Source organism: Macaca nemestrina, chromosome 5 (genome assembly GCF_043159975.1).
Source record: "Macaca nemestrina isolate mMacNem1 chromosome 5, mMacNem.hap1, whole genome shotgun sequence".
Classification (NCBI taxonomy): domain Eukaryota; kingdom Metazoa; phylum Chordata; class Mammalia; order Primates; family Cercopithecidae; genus Macaca; species Macaca nemestrina.
In genome coordinates, this window is record NC_092129.1 from 103,265,302 (window position 1) to 103,287,079 (window position 21,778).

The 21,778-nt window shown below is 37.2% G+C and overlaps 1 protein-coding gene across 10 annotated transcripts in view; it reads left to right on the forward strand.

Moving 5' to 3' along the window:
- Positions 1 to 21,778, forward strand: part of LOC105495809 (ubiquitin protein ligase E3D) — a 187,086-nt gene that overhangs the window by 89,014 nt on the left and 76,294 nt on the right. The window contains exon 9 of one of the 10 annotated variants that reach the window (XM_071096809.1): positions 47 to 710. The exons of the other annotated variants lie outside the window; for them this stretch is intronic. Coding sequence (XP_070952910.1) covers positions 47 to 110 — 64 coding nt within the window. The 3' untranslated portion in view covers positions 111 to 710. Of the gene's footprint in view, positions 1 to 46; positions 711 to 21,778 lie in introns of those variants that run through there. 10 annotated transcript variants of the gene reach the window in all.

A 21,778-nucleotide genomic window follows, 5' to 3' on the forward strand; every position in this document is an offset into this window, starting at 1 on the left:
GGAGTCCAGTACAGGCATAAATTTAAAATTTTTTTTTTTTTTTTAGGAAAATGCTTTCTTCATTGAATTCAGGACTCCAAAGGATGAGTGACTTTCCTACTACTTTATAGGTGGCATTTGTCTTGTTAGACCACTGGATCATTTAGTTACCATATGCTTTGCATTCTGAAGGTGAAAAACAGTAACATTATAACACCTGTGACTTGGACGGCTCCCATTCATAAATTATATTCTTTTTTTAAATTTTATTTATTTATTTTTTATTATACTCTAAGTTCTAGGGTACATGTACACAACGTGCAGGTTTGTTACATATGTATACATGTGCCACGTTGGTGTGCTGCACCCATTAACTCGTCATTTACATTAGGTATATCTCCTAATGCCATCCTTCCCCCTTCCCCCACCCCAAAACAGGCCCCAGTGTGTGATGTTCCCCTTCCTGTGTCCAAGTGTTCTCACTGTTCAATTCCCACCTATAAGTGAGAACATGTGGCGTTTGGTTTTCTGTTCTTGCAATGGTTTGCTGAGAATGATGGTTTCCAGCTGCATCCATGTTCCTACAAAGGACATGAACTCATCCTTTTTTATGGCTGCATATGTGCCACATTTTCTTAATCCGGTCTGTCATTGATAGACATTTGGGTTAGTTCCAAGTCTTTGCTATTGTGAATAGTGCCACAATAAACATACGTGTGCATGTGTCTTTATAGCAGCATGATTTATAATCCTTTGGGGTATATACCCAGTAATGGGATGGCTGGGTCAAATGGTATTTCTAGTTCTAGATCCTTTAGGAATCGCCACTCTGTCTTCCCCAATGGTTGAACTAGTTTACAGTTCCACCAACAGTGTAAAAGTATTCCTATTTCTCCACATCCTCTCCAGCACCTGTTGTTTCCTTTTTAATGATCGCCATTCTAACTGGTGTGAGATGGTATCTCATTGTGCTTTTGATTTGCATTTCTCTGATAGCTAGTGATGATGAGCATTTTTTCATCTGTCTGTTGGCTGCATAAGTCTTCTTTTGAGAAGTGTCTGTTCATATCCTTTGCACACGTTTTGATGGGGTTGTTTTGTTTTTTTCTTGTAAATTTGTTTGAGTTCTTTGTAGGTTCTGGAATATTAGCCCTTTGTCAGATGAGGAGATTGCAAAAAATTTTCTCCCATTCTGTAGGTTGCCTGTTCACTCTGATGGTAGTTTCTTTTACTGTGCAGAAGCTCTTTAGTTTAATTAGATCCCATTTGTCAATTTTGGCTTTTGTTGCCATTACTTTTGGTGTTTTAGACATGAAATCCTTGCCCATGCCTATGGTATTGCCTAGGTTTACTTCTAGGGTTTTTATGGCTTTAGGTCTAAAATTTAAGTCTCTAATCCATCTTGAATTAATTTTTGTATGAGGTGTAAAGAAGGGATCCAGCTTCAGCTTTCTACATATGGCTAGCCAGTTTTCCCAGCACCATTTATTAAATAGGGAATCCTTTCCCCATTTCTTGTGTTTGTCAGGTTTGTCAAAGATCAGATGGTTGTAGATGTGAGATAATATTTCTGAGAGCTCTGTTCTGTTCCATTGGTCTATATCTCTGTTTTGGTACCAGTACCATGCTGTTTTGGTTACTGTAGCCTTGTAGTATAGTTTGAAGTCAGGTAGCATGATGCCTCCAGCTTTGTTCTTTTGGCTTTGGATTGACTTGGCAATGCGGGCTCTTTTTTGGTTCCATGTGAACTTTAAAGTAGTTTTTTCCAATTCTGTGAAGGAAGACATTGGTAGCTTAATGGGGATGGCATTGAATCTTGTAAATTACCTTGGGCAGTATGGCCATTTTCATGCTATTGATTCTTCCTATCCATGTGCATGGAATGTTCTTCCATTTGTTTGTGTCCTCTTTTATTTCACTGAGCAGTGGTTTGTAGTTCTCCTTGAAGAGATCCTTCACATCCCTAGTAAGTTGGATTCCTAGGTATTTTATTCTCTTTGAAGCAGTTGTGAATGGGAGTTCATTCATGATTTGGCTCTCTGTTTGTCTGTTACTGGTGTATAGGAATGCTTCTGATTTTTGCACATTGATTTTGTATCCTGAGATTTTGCTGAAAGTGCTTATCAGCTTAAGGAGATTTTGGGCTGAGACGATAGGGTTTTCTAAATATAGAGTCATGTCATCTGCAAACAGGGACAATTTGACTCCCTCTTTTCCTGATTAAATACGCTTTATTTCTTTCTCTTGCCTGATTGCCCTAGCCAGAACTTCCAACACTATGTTGAATAGGAGTGGTGAGAGAGGGTATCCCTGTCTTGTGCCAGTTTTCAAAGGAAATGCTTCCAGTTTTTGCCCATTAAGTGTGATATTGGCTGTGGGTTTGTCATAAATAGCTCTTATTGTTTTGAGATACGTTCCATCAATACCGAATTTATTGAGAGTTTTTAACATGAAGGACTGTTGAATTTTGTCGAAGGCCTTTTCTGCATCTATTGAGATAATTATGTGGTTTTTGTCTTTGGTTCTGTTATGTGCTGGATTATGTTTATTGATTTGCGTGTGTTGAACCAGCCTTGCATCCCAGGGATGAAGCCCACTTGATCATGGTGGATAAGTTTTTTGATGTGCTGCTGGATTTGGTTTGCCAGTATTTTATTGAGGATTTTTGCATCGATGTTCATCAGGGATATTGGTCTAAAATTCTCTTTTTTGTTGTGTCTCTGCCAGGCTTTGGTATCAGGATGATGTTGGCCTCATAAAATGAGTTAGGGAGGATTCCCTCTTTTTCTATTGATTGGAATAGTTTCAGAAGGAATGATACCAGCTCCCCCTTGTACCTCTGGTAGAATTCGGCTGTGAATCTGTCTGGTCTTGGATTTTTTTTGGTTGGTAGGCTATTAATTATTGCCTCAACTTCAGAGCCTGTTATTGGTCTATTCAGGGATTCAACTTCTTCCTGGTTTAGTCTTGGGAGAGTGTATGTGTCCAGGAATTTATCCATTTCTTCTAGGTTTTCTAGTTTATTTGCATAGAGGTGTTTATAGTATTCTCTGATGGTACTTTGTATTTCTGTGGGTTTGATGGTGATACCCCCTTTATCATTTTTTATTGCATCTGTTTGATTCTTCTCTCTTTTCTTCTTTGTTAGTCTTGCTAGCGGTCTATCAATTTTGTTGATCTTTTCAAAAAACCAGCTCCTGGATTCAGTGATTTTTGAAGGGTTTTTTGTGTGTCTATCTCCTTCAGTCCTCCTCTGATCTTAGTTATTTTTTGCCTTCTGCTAGCTTTTGAATGTGTTTGCTCTTGCTTTTCTAATTGTTTTAATTGTGATGTTAGAGTGTCAATGTTAGATCTTTCCTGCTTTCTCTTGTGGGCATTTAGTGCTATAAACTTCCTTCTCCACACTACTTTAAATGTGTCCCAGAGATTCTGGTATGTTGTGTCTTTGTTCTCATTGGTTTCAAAGAACATCTTTATTTCTGCCTTCATTTCGTTATGTATCCAGTACAGGAGCAGGTTGTTCAGTTTCCATGTAGCTGAGCAGTTTTGATTGAGTTTCTTAGTCCTGAGTTCTAGTTTGATTGCACTGTGGTCTGAGAGACAGTTTGTTATAATTTTGTTATAATTTTGTTCTTTTACGTTTGGTGAGGTGTGCTTTACTTCCAATTATGTGGTCAATTTTGGAATAGGTGTGATGTGGTGCTGGGAAGAATGTATATTCTGTTGATTTGGGATGGAGAGTTCTGTAGATGTCTATTAGGTCTGCTTGGTGCAGAGCTGAGTTCAATTCCTGTATATCCTTGTTAACTTTTTGTCTTGATCTGTCTAAGTTGACAGTGGGATGTTAAAGTCTCCCATTATTATTGTGTGGGAGTCTAAGTCTCTTTGTAGGTCTCTGAGGACTTGCTTTATGAATCTGGGTGCTCCTGTATTGGGTGCTTATGTATTTAGGATAGTTAGCTCTTCTTGTCGAACTGATCCCTTTACCATTATGTAATGGCCTTCTTTGTCTCTTTTGATCTTTGTTGGTTTAAAATCTGTTTTATCAGACTAGGATTGCAACCCCTGCCTTGTTTTGTTTTCCATTTGCTTGGTAGATCTTCCTCCATCCCTTTATTTTGAGCCTATGTGTATCTCTGCACGTGAGATGGGTCTCCTCAATACAGCATACTGTTTAGTGTTGACTCTTTGCCCAATTTGCCAGTCTGTGTCTTTTAATTGGATCATTTTGCCCATTTACATTTAAGGTTAATATTGTTATGTGTGAATTTGATACTGTCATTATGATGTGAGCTGGTTATTTTGCTCGTTAGTTGATGCAGTTTCTTCCTAGCTTCGATGGTGTTTACATTTTGGCATGGTTTTGCAGTGGGTGGTACCGGTTGTTCCTTTCCATGTTTAGTGCTTCCTTCAGGAGCTCTTGTAGGGCAGGCCTGGTGGTGACAAAATCGCTCAGCATTTGCTTGTCTGTAAATGATTTTATTTCTCCTTTACTTATGAAACTTAGTTTGGCTGAATATGAAATTCTGGGTCAAAAATTCTTTCCTTTAAGAATGTTGAATATTGGCCCCCACTCTCTTCTGGCTTGGAGAGTTTCTGCTGAGAGATCTGCTGTTAGTCTGATGGGCTTCCCTTTGTGGGTAACCTGACCTTTTTCTCTGGCTGCCCCTAACATTTTTTCCTTCATTTCAACTTTGGGGAATCTGACAATTATGTGTCTTGGAGTTGCTCTTCTTGAGGAGTATCTTTGTGGCATTCTCTGTATTTCCTGAATTTGAATGTTGGCCTGCCTTGCTACGTTGGGGAAGTTCTCCTGGATAATCTCCTGAAGAGCGTTTTCCAACTTGGTTCCATTTTCCTCATCACTCTCAGGTATACCAATCAGATGTAGATTTGATCTTTTCACATGGTCCCATGTTTCTTAGAGGCTTTGTTCATTTCTTTTTATTCTTTTTTCTCTAAACTTGTCTTCTTACTTCATTTCTTTCATTTGATCTTCAGTCACTGATACCCTTTCTTCCAGTTGATCAAATCAGTTACTGAAGCTTCTGCATTTGTCACGTAGTTCTCTTGCCATGGTTTTCAGTTCTATCAGGTCATTTAAGGACTTCCCTACATTGGTTATTCTAGTTAGCCACTCGTCTAATCTTCTTTCATGGTTTTTAGCTTCTTTGCGATGGGTTGGAACTTCCTCCTTTAGCTCAGAGAAGCTTGATCATCTGAAGTCTTCCTCTCTCAACTTGTCAAAGTCATTGTCCATCCAGCTTTGTTCCATTGCTGGTGAAGAGCTGCATTCCTTTGGAGGGGGAGAGGTGCTCTGATTTTTGGAATTTTCAGCTTTTCTGCTCTGTTTTTTCCCCATCTTTGTGTTTTTGTCTACCTTTGGTCTTTGATGATGGTGACGTACAGATGAGGTTTTGCTGTGGATGTCCTTTCTGTTTGTTAGTTTTCCTTCTAACAGTCAGGACCCTCAGCTGCAGGTCTGTTGGAGTTTGCTGGAGGTCCACTCCAGATCCTGTTTGCCTGGGTATCAGCAGCAGAGGCTGCAGAAGAGTGAATATTGCTGAACAGCAAATGTTGCTGCCTGATCGTTCCTCTGGAAGCTTCGTCTCAGAGGGGTACCTGGCTGTGTGAGATGTCAGTCTGCCCCTAATTGGGGATGCTTCCCAGTTATGCTACTCGGAGGTCAGGGACCCACTTGAGCAGGCAGTCTGTCCATTCTCAGATCTCAAATTCCGTACTGGGAGAACCACTACTCTCTTCAAAGCTGTCAGACAGGGACATTTAAATCTGCAGAGGTTTCTGCTGTCTTTTGTTTGGCTATGCCCTGTCCCCAGAGGTGGAGTCTACAGAGGCAGGCAGGCCTTCTTGAGCTGAGGTGGGCTCCACCCAGTTTGAGCTTCCAGGCCGCTTTGTTTACCTACTCAAGCTTCAGCAATGGTGGGTGCCCCTCCCCCAGCCTCACTGCTGCCTTGCGGTGAGATCTCAGACTGCTGTGCTAGCAATGAGGGATACTCCGTGGGTGTGGGACCCTCCGAGCCTGGCGCAGGATATAATCTCCTGGTGTGCTGTTTGCTAAGACCTTTGGAAAAACACAGTATTAGGGTGGGAGTGGCCAGATTTTCCAGTTGCTGTGTATCAGTTTCCCTTGGCTAGGAAAGGGAATTCCCTTATCCCTTGTGCTTCCTGGGTGAGGTGATGCCTCGCCCTGCTTCAGCTCTCACTCGGTGGGCTGCACCTGCTGTCCGACACGCACCAGTGAGATGAACCTGGTACATCAGTTGGAAATGCTGGAATCCCCCATCTTCTGTGTTGCTCATGCTGGGAGTTGTAGCCTGGAGCTGTTCCTATTCTGCTATCTTGGAACCCTCATAAATTATGTACAGAATTTATGTAAGAGAGCAGAAATTTTCTGCATATGAATGATCTTGGTAATAAAAACCTATCTTCTATGCTGTGTTCATGCATTCTTTCTTTGATAGTCACAAGAAAGCTTTGAAGCTTAAAGGGTAAATATTACTACCCCTATTTTACAGCTAAAAAGATAGCCTCAAAGGTGTGATAGAAAACACTTGGGAGCCAGGACTTGAGTTCTGGCTTTTCTGGGAGAAACATGTGCATGTTCATTTAACCTCCTGAACTTCAGTTTCCTTGTTTGTAAAATGAAACCCTATTTTACAATTATGTGAAAGAATTGGATAACATATAAGGTACTATGCAAATTTCCATTTGTCACTGAAGAAGATCATGGTAGGATTATTTTAATAAATGATCACTATGTTGACAAAAGCAACTGGAATAGTAAGGAAACTCATCCATATGATATGAAATCACTGTGGGGACATGGTACTGGTATAAAAATAGACACATACACCAATGGGAGAGAATAGAGAACCTAGATAAAAAGTCATATAACTATAGTCAGCTGGTTTTTGACAAAGATGACAAAAATATACACTGAGAAAAGGACACGCTTTTCAATAAATGGTGCTGGGAAAATTGGAAATCCATATGCAAAGAATGAAACCCTCTCTTACTGTATAAAAATCAAGACAGATTAAAGACTTAAATGTAAGACCTAAAACTATAAAAACATGAGAAGAAAACTTAGGAAAAACTCTTCTGGACATTGGCCTAAGCAAAGAATTCATGACTAAGCCCTCAAAAGCACAAGCAACCAAAACAAAAATAGACAAATAGGACTTAACTAAACTAAAAAGCTTGTGTACAGGAAAAGAAATAACTTAGTGAATACACAACATGAAGAAGGGGAGAAAATATTTGTAAAATATGCAACTGACAGAGGACTAATATCCAGAATTTACAAGAAACTCAATGCAACAAAAAACTCCAAATAACTCCATTAAAAAGTGGGCAAAGGACATGAATGGCCATTTTCAAAAGACATGCCAGAAAATGCTTAACATCACTAATCATCAGGAAAATGCAAATTAAAGCCACAGTGAGATATCATCTTACACCAGTCAGAATGGCTATTAAAATGTCAAAAAAGAACATGTTTATGAGGATCCAGAGCAAAGGGAACACTTGTACAATGTTAGTAGGAATGTAAATTGGTACAACTTCTATGGAAAACAGTATTGAGAATTCTCAAATATAGAACTACCATTCAATCTAGGAATCCCACTACTGGGTATTTACCCAAAGGAAAATAAATCATTATATCAAAAAGATACATTCATTTATGTATTTATTCCAGCACTACTCACAGTAGCAAAGATATATAGTCAACCTAAATGTCCATCATTGTATGGCTGGATAAAGAAAATGTGGTATATGTAAAGAAAGGAATGTTCTTTGGCCATAAAAAGAATGAAACCATGTCTTTTGCAGCAATATGGATACAGCTAGGGGCCATTATCTTGAGTGAGACAACTGAGAAACAGGAAGTCATATATTGCATGTTCTTACAACTGGGAGCTAAATAATGTGTGCACATGGACATAGAGTGTGGAATGATAGATGTTGGAGAGTTGGAAGGGTGTGAGGGGGTAATGAAAAATTACTTGATTTGTACAGTGTCCATTATTTTGGTGATGAATACACTAAAAATCTAGACTTCACCACTATGTAATATATCCATGTAACAAAATTGCATCTTACCCCATAAATTTATACAAATAAAAATAAATAAGAAATCAGTGTTGGAAGAAACTTGGGTAATGTTTAGCTTAGAGAAAAATCAGAAGAACCTGTTAAATGTTGTTGGATGTTTTCTGAAGGGCTCAGGTTCTGAAGAGCAGATTTCACTCAGTTCAGAGAACTTCCTGGCAGTGAGTTTCCCTGTTATTGGAGTTTTTCAACAAAGACCAGAGAGCCATATGTTAGGAATATTGCAGAGGAGCAAAATTCTTCTCAGGTTAATGTCTACTCCAAGGTTCTATCATAGAAAATTAACACAATTTCAGAGTTGGGTTGCAATTCCTGGTTACCGGCCCAAAGTCCAGAGAAGCACTAATGATAATGGTCCTGTAATGGTATAAAAATTGCAAAGGATTATCTATATGATGATTTAGAAAAAATCATTTAGCAAGTATGTATTAAGCACTTACCATATTGCAGGATGATGTGCTAGGTATTGGGGCTCTTTTAAAAAGCCCTCTCTAGAGTTCAATTGTTGAACATAAGATTCTGTTCTGCTAGCAATCATTGTCTCACGTTTTGAATATACTGTTTCAGTTTTGATTTTCCCAGGTCTTATAAGGGAGGAGATAAAATGTTAACATTACCCACTATGTATATTTTGTTATTCCAACTGATTTAGTTTCCAATTTTGTTGGAACTTTCCTACATAGACTTTCATTCTTCAGAGTAGAGTCAAAATGTGTTGAAATGACCTCCTACAAAAAGAAAGGGAAAATAGATCACCTAGTACAAAATGTGTTTTTGCATCCTAGGCTCTGAGGATAAAATGTGGTTACATGAGTAACGTATCAGAACCTTAATGCTATTTAAACATACGGATGGGTGCATTGTGTGTATTTTGTGTATTTAAAATTGAGATTTTTGTTTGAACAGCGTCTTTCATTTGGTGTACTTCATGGTGATTTATCATAATAGACCGATTTAAATCATCTGAAATACCGAGACATATGAATTTTAACAATAACTTCCCCAAGGCTAGAGAAATCAGCAGGAGCTCAAACTGCTAGGTAGACTTTTTTTTTTTCAAACTCATATGCAAGTGTAAAACTTTTATGAGGCTGCTTTAACAAGGCCCTTTGGGACTTAGGGTTATTTATCTAAGCTCTTATTAAAAATGAAAACTTTTCTATGTTTAGCCCTGTAAAGCAAAACTGATCCTAACAATACTGTAAGCTGGAAGAGCAAACACTGTTCTCTAGACTGACTTGAAAATAAAGTCAGGAAACTTTGGGGTCTCTTCCCTGACATTAAGATAATAGAATAGTGACAGCAAAGCCAGTATTTCAAAGTCTCCTTTAATTAGGAAAATTTTACTCTACCGTGCTTGTAATTTAGGCTTTGACATGACTTACTGAAATGACTTCCAGCCCTAGAATCAAGCTGTTTCACTGAGCACTCCAGTGTCTCCATTAGTGTCAGCTTGCCCCAGGACTGTGTTGCCTGGCAGAAGATCTGGGAGCACCTTTTCATTTGTGGTATCTGCACTTGTTGGAGTATCTTTGGCTTGTGCCCTTTCCCACTGAGATGTGGGGCATGAGAGAGAGGTTGTTTCTGAGATTAATGTGCCAGAATCTCTCCGTACATAACCCAGCGGAAGAGCTGGAGCTGCTACAGGAAAAATTTTGTAATCTTGAAATATGTTCAGCCTTTTTGTAGGTATGTTCAGGTTTAATGAGTCTGGGTCCTATAGTAAATCTATTTTTAGACAGATCCTGGGAGCTAAGATTTTGTTGTTGTTGTTGTTGTTGTCATTTTTGTTTTGTTTTGTTTTGAGATGGAGTTTTGCTCTTGTCGCCCAGACTGGAGTGCAATGGCGCGATCTCAGTTCACTGTAACCTCCACCTCCTGGGTTCAAGCGATTCTCCTGCCTCAGCCTCCCGAGTAGCTGGGATTACAGGCATCCACCACCACGGCCAGCTAATTTTTGTATTTTTAGTAGAGACGGGGTTTCACCACGTTGGCCAGGCTGGTCTTGAACCCGCCCCAACACCCGGCTAATTTTTTGTATTTTTAGTAGAGACAGGGTTTCACCGTTTTAGCCAGGATGGTGTTGATTTCCTGACCTCGTGATCTGCCCGCCTCAGCCTCCCAAAGTGCTGGGATTACAGGTGTGAGCCACTGCGCCCGGCCTACCTTTACCTTCTTTAACCTTAGTAGTACTAGTGTAAGTCATTAGAAATAATATTTCACTTAGCAGAACCTGGAGACTCTGAGTTACTGCCTGTTTCAGAGGAAGTGAAAATACTTTCCAGACAATAGAGGAGTAAGTATAAAGCACACAGATGATGTTTCTAAGGAAGGAAGTACAAAACCACCAGCTGGCAATGATAGTTTAGAGTATAATGGAGACAAAGAGCAAACACCAAGAAGATGATGGTGGCAGAAATATTGGCTGAAGGTCAGAGGTAGAGGCAATACAAGTATAAAACTGACGACTGGATTAAGAAAATGTGGCATATATATACCATGGAATACTATGCAGCCATAAAAAAGGATGAGTTCGTGTCCTTTGTAGGGACATGGATGCAGCTGGAAACCATCATTCTCAGCAAACTATCACAAGAACAGAAAACCAAACACCGCATGTTCTCACTCATAGGTGGGAATTGAACAATGAGATCACTTGGACTCTGGAAGGGGAACATCACACACCGGGGCCTATTATGGGAAGGGGGGAGGGGGGGGGGATGGCATTGGGAGTTATACCTGATGTAAATGACGAGTTGATGGGTGCTGACAAGTTGATGGGTGCAGCACACCAACATGGCACAAGTATACATATGTAACAAACCTGCACGTTGTGCACATGTACCCTAGAACTTAAAGTATAATAATAAAAAAAAACCAAAAAAACAAAAAACAAAAAACTTAAACAGGTTGGGAGATGTCAGTATGAAGTTTGGGAACTTCTATTCTGAAAGAATCTCAGAGCAGTTGTAAATAGAAGGAAAATTGTATGTACACTTGGTTTTCAATGCAACATGAGCAGCTGTTTTAACAGTTGAGTTCTTAGCCACTGTCAGGCATAGAATATTTTAATTTTGGAAAACCCAACTGTTAAAACAGCTGTTTCGTCTGATTAGACTTAAGCTGGCTTTGATTAAGTTGCAAGACCTAATGGGACCATAGCACCAGGCTATTATGGTGCTATGATTTTATTATTTTATTGGACATAATAAAAAGTCTGAATGGATGTTAGGTTGAGTGTTTGGTTGGACAATGACTCTCCAAAGAAGCCACATTCCCCAGTTTGTTTCTGCCAAGTGCTAAGGCAAATAGCATGGGCTTTTTAACCTTGATCCTAGTTAATGAAAATTACCTGAAATAAATTTGCCTTACATTTCTTGGATGTGAGCTTTTTTCCTGGAACTTAAAAGACATTTTTTCCTGATGCTGTTAACATCTCTCTTAACCTCTTAATAATCTTCTCTTAATAATAGATAATATACCTACTCAGATCACCTCAAGTAGTCAGTCATTTGTGTTACTTATTTTGTATTCTTTGTCACCTAAGAAAAGAATTCGATTAATAGCAACCTCTAAATTTGTCAGTTTGTAGGTAATAAATTTTTTAATATCTATAGCAACTTGACTGATGCTAATGACAAAAATCCTAAATTCCAAATTTAGCACCATAGGTACCTTTCTTCATGGAAAAGACTACTTTTTAGGTTAGTTTTTAAAAAAATATCTTAATTTAAATAACAATTGAGTTTACTTGTTAAGATAACTTGATCAGTTTCTCATATAAAAAAGTAATGTGAATCCACATTTTAAAGCATTCAAAGATGTTTCATTTCGTATATATTCAAAACAAAAGTAGCTCTACTTTGTATATATCACCAAAATAGTATATATTTCTTGTAAACTATTTGAAACAATACAAGAAAAAAGTAGAAGAAGGCCAGCAGAATTTTTATACTGATAGCCCACACTGACAACTACTGCCAGTATTCTGGCACTCTTCTTTGCTTGCACCTCTTTATGTACATATACACAGAAGGATATGGCTAGAAAATTTAGGTTTGCATAGGCTAAGTGTAGTTATATGTGCTGTTCTTTATTTTTTTTTTAACTTATCAAAATATTATGACTATCTTTCCATGTCAGTTTAGATCTACAGTCATCATTTACGCATTGATTTTTAGAGGTCTCATACTTTAAAGCAATGACTTATTTTTGCTAGTTTCTAAAACTCAATATTGTAAGTAATTAGGAAGCAAAATTGAAGAATATGCTTGGGGGTCTTAATAAAGAGATGAACTCAGATATCAAAAGTATAATTTTGCTGCTTTCACTGAAAAATGTATGTGTTTATCTTATTAAACTAAAGCAAGTTTATATATTTTAGATATCATCAAAATTTAAGCAAAAGTATTTTGGTTATAAATTATTATATTTTTGTTATTTTAAAGTAAAAAATCAGCATTTTTATTCAGATCATCTGGAAACATTGTGCTTTCTTCCTATACCCTAGGATACCCTAGGCTGATAATTATAAGCTTTCCTCACTTTAACATTCATAAATATTTCTCATTAAATGTATGAATTGATTCAGAGGAGGAAAATTGTTTTAATATTCACAATATGATGTTTTAAAAAATAGTACAAGTTGGTTTTTTTTAAGCTCTTTTAACATTGGTAAATTCAGATGCCTAACTACCTTTCACAGCTTTCTTACAATTACTTTACATTTCTAGAATACTGATTTCTTGAGTAGCTATATTTAACTCCTTCCCCACCCCCTGCCCCACAAAGTAATACAGTCAGCCTTCAGTATCCATAGGTTCCTCATCAGAGGATTAAGCCAACCACAGATGGAAAATATTCAGGGATTAAAAATATATAAAAAATAAAAAAATACAAATTTAAAAATACAGTGCAACAACTATTTACATAGTATTTACATTGTGTTAGGTATTATAAGTAATCTCAAGATGTCTTATATGGGAAGATATGTGCAGGTTATATGCAAACACTACACCATTTTAAGGGTGTAGTGAGCACCATGGATGTTGTTATCTGCAGGTTGTTGTGGGGGATCCTGGAACCAATCCCCTATGGATACTTAGGGATCATTGTACACACATACAATGTGTGTACAATGTACAGTGTGCTGCTGCACACTGTACAGCAGCAGTCCCCAACCTTTTCAGCACCAGGGACTGGTTTTTATGGAAGACAGGTTTTCCACAGATCATGGTGGTAGGGGGATAGTTTAGGGATGATTCATGCGCATTACATTTATTGTGCACTTTATTTCTATTGTGGGTTGGTGCAAAAGTAAGTGCAATTTTTGCCATTACTTTTAATGACAAAAATCCCAATTACTTTTGCATCAACCTAATATTGTTAGGTTGTAATTCATAATGAGATAATTATACAACTCACCAGAATGTAGAATCAGTGGGAGCTCTAAGCCTGTTTTCCTGCAACTAGACAGTCCCATCTGGGGGTGATGGGAGACAGTGACAGATCATTAGGCATTAGATTCTCATAAGGAGCACACAACCTACATCCCTGGCATTCACAGTTCACAATAGGGTTCTGGCTCCTATGAGAATCTAATGCTGCTTCTTATCTGACAGGAGGCAGAGCTCAGGCGGTAATGTAAATGATGGGAAGTGGCTGTAAATTCAGATGAAGCTGTGCCGGCTTGGCTCACAGGCCGGTATCGGTCTGTGGTCCGGGAGTTGGGGACCCCTGCTGTACAGGGTTGATTACGCACATTTTAAGTGTCTTTTTTATTCCTTGGAACCAAATACTGAGGCTAGCCTCTTCAAAATGAACAGAATGTAGATTAATGAAATCCAACTATCAGAGATAGTTCATTGTAAGGGTGTCATGACAAGGAAAGAGAAGCTAAGAATTTTATAATTTTTAATTAAAAATAGTGGCTTTTGTAAGTTTTAATGAAATTCTTCTTAGGTTTTAAAGCTGCCTTTTAAAAATATTTTGTTCTACCTCAGAAAAATTTAGTAAACATTTTTCTCTTTGACTCAAGATACTCTTCAGGGAGGAGATGCCTTTTAGTGCATAAAGTCTTTGAATAAAACTGGATCATATTTTCCAGTTTCAATAATCAGACCTCGCTACAAGTCAGCTAATGAGTAAATAACAGATATAAAATTTAGAAGACTGTCAGGACTGACCTGGTAGATTTTGTTGGTTATATTTATTTTATGTGGGTACATACAAATCAAATTCTTATAGGAGAATCAAATCCAAGTTGGTAGAAATGAATTTTTCTCTATGCCAAATAACTCTGGAAATTGATTCTCCTACTTTAAATGGGTGTGGCCAGTTTTGTCTTTTTTTTTTTTTTGTACTATAATGTTGTGTTGTCTTTTATTCAGTCATACAAATTTGGGGATTCCTGAATAAGCTTTTACCTGTGGCAGAAACAACAGATTTCAGAACATTAGTAACTTCTCATTTATATAGCTTTTTAAAATAATTTTATAGCATATGCTTTCAAACAATACTCTTAAACATATATGTTTTCAACGTTAACTGGCAATGATTTTATTTCTATCATAGCTTATATAAGAGAACAGTTACTTTAGAAGGATAGACTAGACATGTATTTCTTTTTAAAAATATAATTTTTCGTTATGTGAATGATTCATGTTCAGATTTCAAAGATAGAAAATATCCTAAAGTGCATTATTTTATTTATATCACTTCTTGAAATTATAGCAGTCTGCAGCATAAATGGTACAACAAAGAATACCAAACTATATTTTTATGTACATTTAAATTTATAGAATTATGTATCATTTTTAAGTATCTTAACTAAAACCAGGGTATTTCCAACATATAACTTATGTTTTTATATGATTATTTTTAAGAGCAGACTTAAAATCAACTCTACTAGAGTTACATTGACATGTGACTTCACAAATGGTATAAAGGTTTAAACTTGAGGGCATTTTCCAAAATCAAGGGCTCTTGCACAGGGGGCATGAGATCTTGGTATCTGGATTCTCATCTCTTCCCATGGAGGGAAGGACAGAATTCTTAGTCATTAGGATTTGTCTTCTAATGGGTCAGAGAAATCCACTTATAATTTAGGGTTATGAAATTCAGTCACTAGTAGCTAAGATACCAAGATTGATCGGGCCTCATTCATCTGAATTGAGTTATACCATTGCCAACTGCCCTCTTGTGAAGGAATGGTATCTGGGTTTCCAAAGGAAGGGCATCCAAGGATAGACTTGGGAAGAGATAAAGGGAAGCCAAGGATACTGAAGATGATGGTGCTCTGTGAGGGTAGGAATGGAACTCTGTGGTTGCATATGATGCAGGCAACCAGAACCCACCCTGTTCTGAAGGCATGGGCTGAGAGAGCTCTGCTAGATCATCTTTCTCTTTTCTGCTGAGACCAGACATGGTTTCACCATCTATCTCTGGTCTCATCATCTATTTCAGCACTCCAACCAATTTGAATTGAAAAATGAACACCTATACCAGGTCTAGGAAATCATCAAAGAAGAAAACATCAAATATTTTGAATACCTCTAATACAACTCCAAATAAAGCATCTATAAATAATGCCATTTTATCAATACTAGTAGTATCAATATTGATAATGTAAATATATTTCCTGACTTTTTTTTTAAAACTCTTTCTGGCAAAAATAAACCTTAAAAAGACATCAAGAACTATTTTAAAAAATAGAGACCAGGTGTGGTAGCTCATGCCTGTAATCCCAGCACTTTGGGAGGCCAAGACAGGAGGATCGCTTGAGGCTAGGAGTTCCAGACCCCGACTGGGCAACATAGCAAGACCCTGTCTCAATATTTTAAAAAAAGAAAACATCTTTAATCCTTGCTGTGTACCTTATGCGTCCTAAAACCTTCATTCACGCTAGCAAAGGACTTCCACTTTGGGACAGAGTAGGTAATGCTGATCAATGAAAGTGTCAGCTGAGTTTGGCCTCTATGGGACAGGGAATCTAGTAATGCCAAGTGTCAGATTTACTTATGAGAATGTTATTAAAGTGGACCTAGTTTATTATGTCTCAGCCCGCATACTTTGACTGCCAGTTACTTAGAAGGGTGATTAGAGGATTGGAAATGCACTTCTCAGCCTCCCAAGTTTTTAACTGATTTCCTCTGGTAATATAATAGAACATAGTAAAAATGTGAGCCAAAATACCTTATTTTTGAAAATTTTTTCATAAGTGGTTATATTTATTAATGTGCTAACAAATATTATGATATATAATTAGAAGTTAGTTCTAAATGGAACTGTTTTAATTATTTTGTCAAAAAAATGGCAAATTAGAAAAAGAGAATTTTGACTGAAAAGCAGTGATCCTTACTCAGGGTTCCACGAATCTTGAAAACATTGTGCTAAGTGAAAGAAGCCAGACCAAAAAGGCCACATATTGTATGATTCCATTTATATAAAAGAAGGGAATGAATGGGCTTGGAGAGGGGGGTGATCTGGGAAACACCCAAAATTATATGCAAAATCCTCTTTGTAAAATGAAAGTTGAGGGGAGAGAGTCCCTAGTTTTTTTTGTTTGATTGCTTTTTGTTTGTTTTGAGACAGAGTCTTGCTCTGTCACCGAGGCTGGAGTGCAGTGACATGACCTCTACTCACTGCAACCTCTGCCTCCTGGGTTCAAGCAATTCTCCTGCTTCAGCCTCCCGAGTAGCTGGGACTACAGATGCCTGCCACCACGCCCGGCTAATTTTTTGTATTTTTAGTAGAGACAGGGTTTCACCGTGTTAGCCAGGATGGTCTCGATTTTCTGACCTCGTGATCTGCCCGCCTCGACCTCCCAAAGTGCTGGGATTACAGGCATGAGCCACCGCGCCCGACGGAGAGTCCCTAGTTTTAACCATATTGTCATTGAGAACTATGACCTTCAACATTGTTTAAAAATCACTACTTGAAAAACTTTTTAAAAATGAATTTCTTGGAATGTGTAATTACAAGAATGCTCCCATCTCTGGACTTTGCATTGGTTTCTCTGCTTGGAATGTTTTTCCTCAGATACTCAATTAGCTAACTGTGTTTAAGCTTTATTTTTACATATGGTGCTATTAATGAAAACTTTACAATGTAAAATAATTTGTTTCCTGCACTACATCACTTGCCTTGCTTACTTTACCTCTGTAATGTGTGTTGCCATCTAACCCGTTTCATGTTTACATGTTTATTTGTTAGTGGTTTCTCTACCACTATAGATTGTACTTCATGAATATGAAAACTTAGTCTAATTCATCACTTCTGGATTTTCAGTTGGAGTTCCAATAAATTCACTTGAATAAATGATGTATAAAGAATTAAAAAAAAAAAAAAAAAAAGAATTTCTGTCCTTTGTCTTCTTTTTATAAATTCATATAGGTTCTTTCTGTCAATAAGGGTTTCTGCCCTCTGCCTGTGATTTAAAAATTTTTTTGTTAGCAATACAATTTTTTAAAATTATAAAACCCTTATAGATTATGGGTTTGTAGTAGTTTTTTAGAGTTTTTGGCAATATTTATTTTATTTTTACATATATGCCTGTAATACATCTTGAATTTATTTTTGAAAATGATATAAGATAGGGTTTTAAGTTTATTTTCTTCCAGATGAGTGGTTATTTGATCTATCACCCTTAATAAATAATCAATTTTTCTGTCCTCAAATTGTAATAGTATATCATGGGTAAACACCATAGAAATATGTTACATTTCATTGGGGTGTATTTTTGGATTTTGTGTTTTGTTCCATGGATCTATGTTGACTTGATTACATTAGTTTTATTATATGTTTTGGATCTGGAAAGCAAGTATGCCTACGGCATTCTTTTTGAAATGACCATGGTCATTTTCAAACATTTATTCTTGTGAGTAATATTGTTTTATCCAGTTCTGATGAAAACCAACCCCTTTGGGATTCTAACTGAAATTACATTAAATTAAAATATAAATTTTGGGACCATTGACACTTTTATGAGATGAAGTATATCTTTCCATTTTTTCATGTCTTGTTTTACGTTCCTGAGTAAGGTTATATAGTCTAATTTCTGTAGCTCTTTGTCTTTTTTGTTAAATTTTCTAAGTTTATTTTTTTTTGTTTTTAGAGAGGGTCTCACTCTGTCACTCGGTCTGGAGTGCAGTGGGACGATCTTGGCTCACTGCAACCTCCACCCCCTGGGTTCAAGAGATCCTCCTACCTCAGCCTCCCAAGTAGCTGAGCCCACAGGCGTGTGCCACCATGCCAGGCTACTTTTTTGTATTTTTAGTAAAGATGGGGTTTCACTATGTTGCCCAGGCTGGTCTCAAACTCCTGAGCTCAAGCAATCTGCCCACCTCGGCCTCTCTGAGTGTTGGGATTAGAGTCGTGAGTCACTGCACCTGGCCTCATTCTAAGTGTTTTTATAATGATGTTCTTATTGTAAAAGAGGAATGTTTTTCCTATTTTTAGGCTTCACTTCCGCCCCACCCCACCCTACCCCCACCCCCATCCCTGCCCTATGTAATAGAGAGATTCTTGCTTTTTACATAAATATCTTGGGCACATTTTCTTCACTCTTGTTAACACAGTCTCTCAGGCTTTCTAAGTAAAACAGTCATATCACCAGGGGAAAAGGGGATTAATTTTAACATCTCCTTTACAAGAAAATGTTAATCAATAACAGTGACCACTCCTACTTCCTGATTTCAATTGTGATAATTGTATGTTTTGCCATTTATAATTTGATTTTGAGTATTGCTTACAAACTGATGAGGAAAGGCCTAATAATTAAGGCTATTGATGGCATTCCTGAAGTTGTACAATGAAGCACCTCTGCAAATGACTCAACAAAATTGAAAATAAGATAAAATTTTTAAAATGCAATTCACAGCAAATCCAAACAGCCAACAAATATATGAAAAGAAACCCTAGTTCACTAAAATTAAGCAAATATAAACCAGATGAATAGCACAAAATAATTTTACTTCCATCAAACTTTAAAAATCCCAACTGTTAGTTCATTGTTGGTGGGGGTATAGGGCAAAGAGTACTCTGATGACTGGTTGTGGAAATGTGAATTGGCAGACTTTCCAGAAATATCTATTAAAATTAAAAAATGCATATACACCTCAATCTGATATTACCGCTCTTGAGATTCTATTCCAAACAAATCAGAGTACCAGAATGTAAAGAAATGTAAGCAAGGACCTTATTGTAATATTGTTCATAGCAGGGAAAGAAAACTGGGAGAAAAGATAACCAAGGTATAGTATTTTAGACGTACACACCTTGATGTGTTATATAGCCATTAAAGAGAGTGAATTATTAGTCCCAGAGCAGTTGATTTGAGGGCAGAGAGTGATCAGTGGATAGTGAGAGATGGGGTGGGGGGCAGGGGAAGTAGGGAGAGGTGAGGGAGGTTAAAAAGGGGAGAATGCAGTACAATATGGGATTTGGCAAATATTTCTTAAACAGGACACAATAAGTGGTAAGCTTCAAAAATACAAAAGCTTGATTACATCAAAATTAAGAACTTTTTAAGCATGTGCTTATCATATGACCCAGCAATTGCATTTTGGGGGCTTTTATCCTAGAGAAATGAAAACTTAATGTTCACCGTGAAACCTGTACACAGATGTTCATAGCAGCTCATGGTGTTATAATAGCCCCAAACTGAAATCAGCCCAAATGTCCTTCAGTAGATGAATGGATAAACAACTGTGATTATATTCCATGGAAATTTACTCAGCTATAAAAAGGAATGAAAGCTAGGTATGGAGTTGAGTGGCCTGTAATTGCACCTACTCTGGAGACTGAGGCGGGAGGATTGCCCGAGGCCGGAGGATTGCCTGAGGCCAGGAGTTTGAAACTAGCCTCGGCAATATAGTGATCCGTCTCTTACTTTTTTTTTTTTTTTTTTTTTTTTAAACTTAGTCTGGTGTAACAGTGCACCTCTCTAGAACCAGCTTCTCAGGAGGCTGAGGTGGGAAGATCACTTGAGCCCAGGAATTCAAAACTGCAGTGAGCTGTGATCACGCCACTGCACTCCAGCCTAGGTGACAGAGCAGGACCCCGTCTCTTTTTAAAAAAGAAAAAAAATATGAACTGTTGATACAATTACTTGGATGAATCCTGAGGGAATTATGGTGAGTTAAAAAAAAAAAGAAGACTACGTATTATATGTTTCTACTTATGTAACATTCTTGAGATAACAAAATTATAAAGATGAAGAACAGATTAGTAGTTGCCAGTGGGTAGGGAGTGGAAGAGATGGGGAAGGGAGGTGGTTGTGCCTCTAAAAAGTTACCTTAAGAGATCCTCATAATGGAACTGTTTTTTATGTTGGCTCTTCGGTGTTAAAGTGGTCACACTTTAAAGTGGTCTGCACATGTGAAATAATTGCCTAGAAGTAAATGTACAGAGACACACACAAATGAATGCATATTTAAACATGAGGTTTAAAAAAGGTTGGTGAATTATATCAATGTTGATGTAGTTATCCCAAATGTTACCGTTGGGGGAAGCTGGGTGAAGGATAGACAGCATCTCTGTATTTCTTACAAATGCATGTGACTCTACACTTATCTCAGAATAAAAAGTGGGAAGAAATGGTTTAAATATTTAAAATGGAAAAAATTAAGGACAAGGGAGAACAGACGCCAGTTTGACAGAGTAAATCATTTGAGGCTTGATTTTTCCATTTGGGGCAGGGAATTGAAATAAAAGGTTAATAAAATAGAAATAAGCATGAAAAAATATTTTTAAGATAGTGAACTACATAGTATAGAGGCCAATTTGTCTCACATTTTGTTTGCAAGTAAAAATTTTCTAGAATTAATTACAATAGCAACCATAATATGTTTGAGTTTCTGTTGGGAATATTTACTAGTTTTACTAGTTCACTGTTACATAATTAAATCAGTACATTCAACATTCATCTATCTTGATTAGAAAGAGCCAAATAGATCTATAGGTATCCCTAGAGCTTATTTAATTTTTCCACAGATTCTCTTTTTGTTACATTTAAATATAATATACATATCATAAAATTTGTTCTTTTAAAGGGTACAATTCAGTGGTTTTAAATATATTCACAAGGTAGTATCACTATCTAATTTCAGAATATTTCTGTCACCCTAAAATGAAACTCTACCCACTAGCAATCACTCCCCATTCCTCCTTCCAGCCCCTGAAAACCCCTAATCTGCTTTCTATCTTTATGGATTTGCCTATTCTGAGCATTTTATATAAATAGAATCATACTATATGTGGCATCCAGATGAGAAATGCCTTAAAAGACATAGCAGTCAGTTGCAATATATGGATCTTATTTAGTCCAAACTCAAACAAACTGTAAAAAAAAAAAATTATGAGTCAGTTGAGGATATTTCAGCACTAACTACAGACTTGATATGAAAGAATTGTTACTTTTTTCAAAGTGTAATAAATTATATTGTGGGTATTCTTTTTAAAATAATCTATCTTTAATAATACATACTGAATTATTTCCTCATGAAATGAATGATATGTTGTCTGGGATTTCTTCCAAAATAATTCAGATGGGTTGGTGGGTAGTGTGTGGAGATACAAATGAAACAAAGTTGGCCGTGTGAGAATAATGACTTGAAACTGGGTCTTGGGTACATAGGGTTCATTACACTTTTCTCTCTTATTTGCA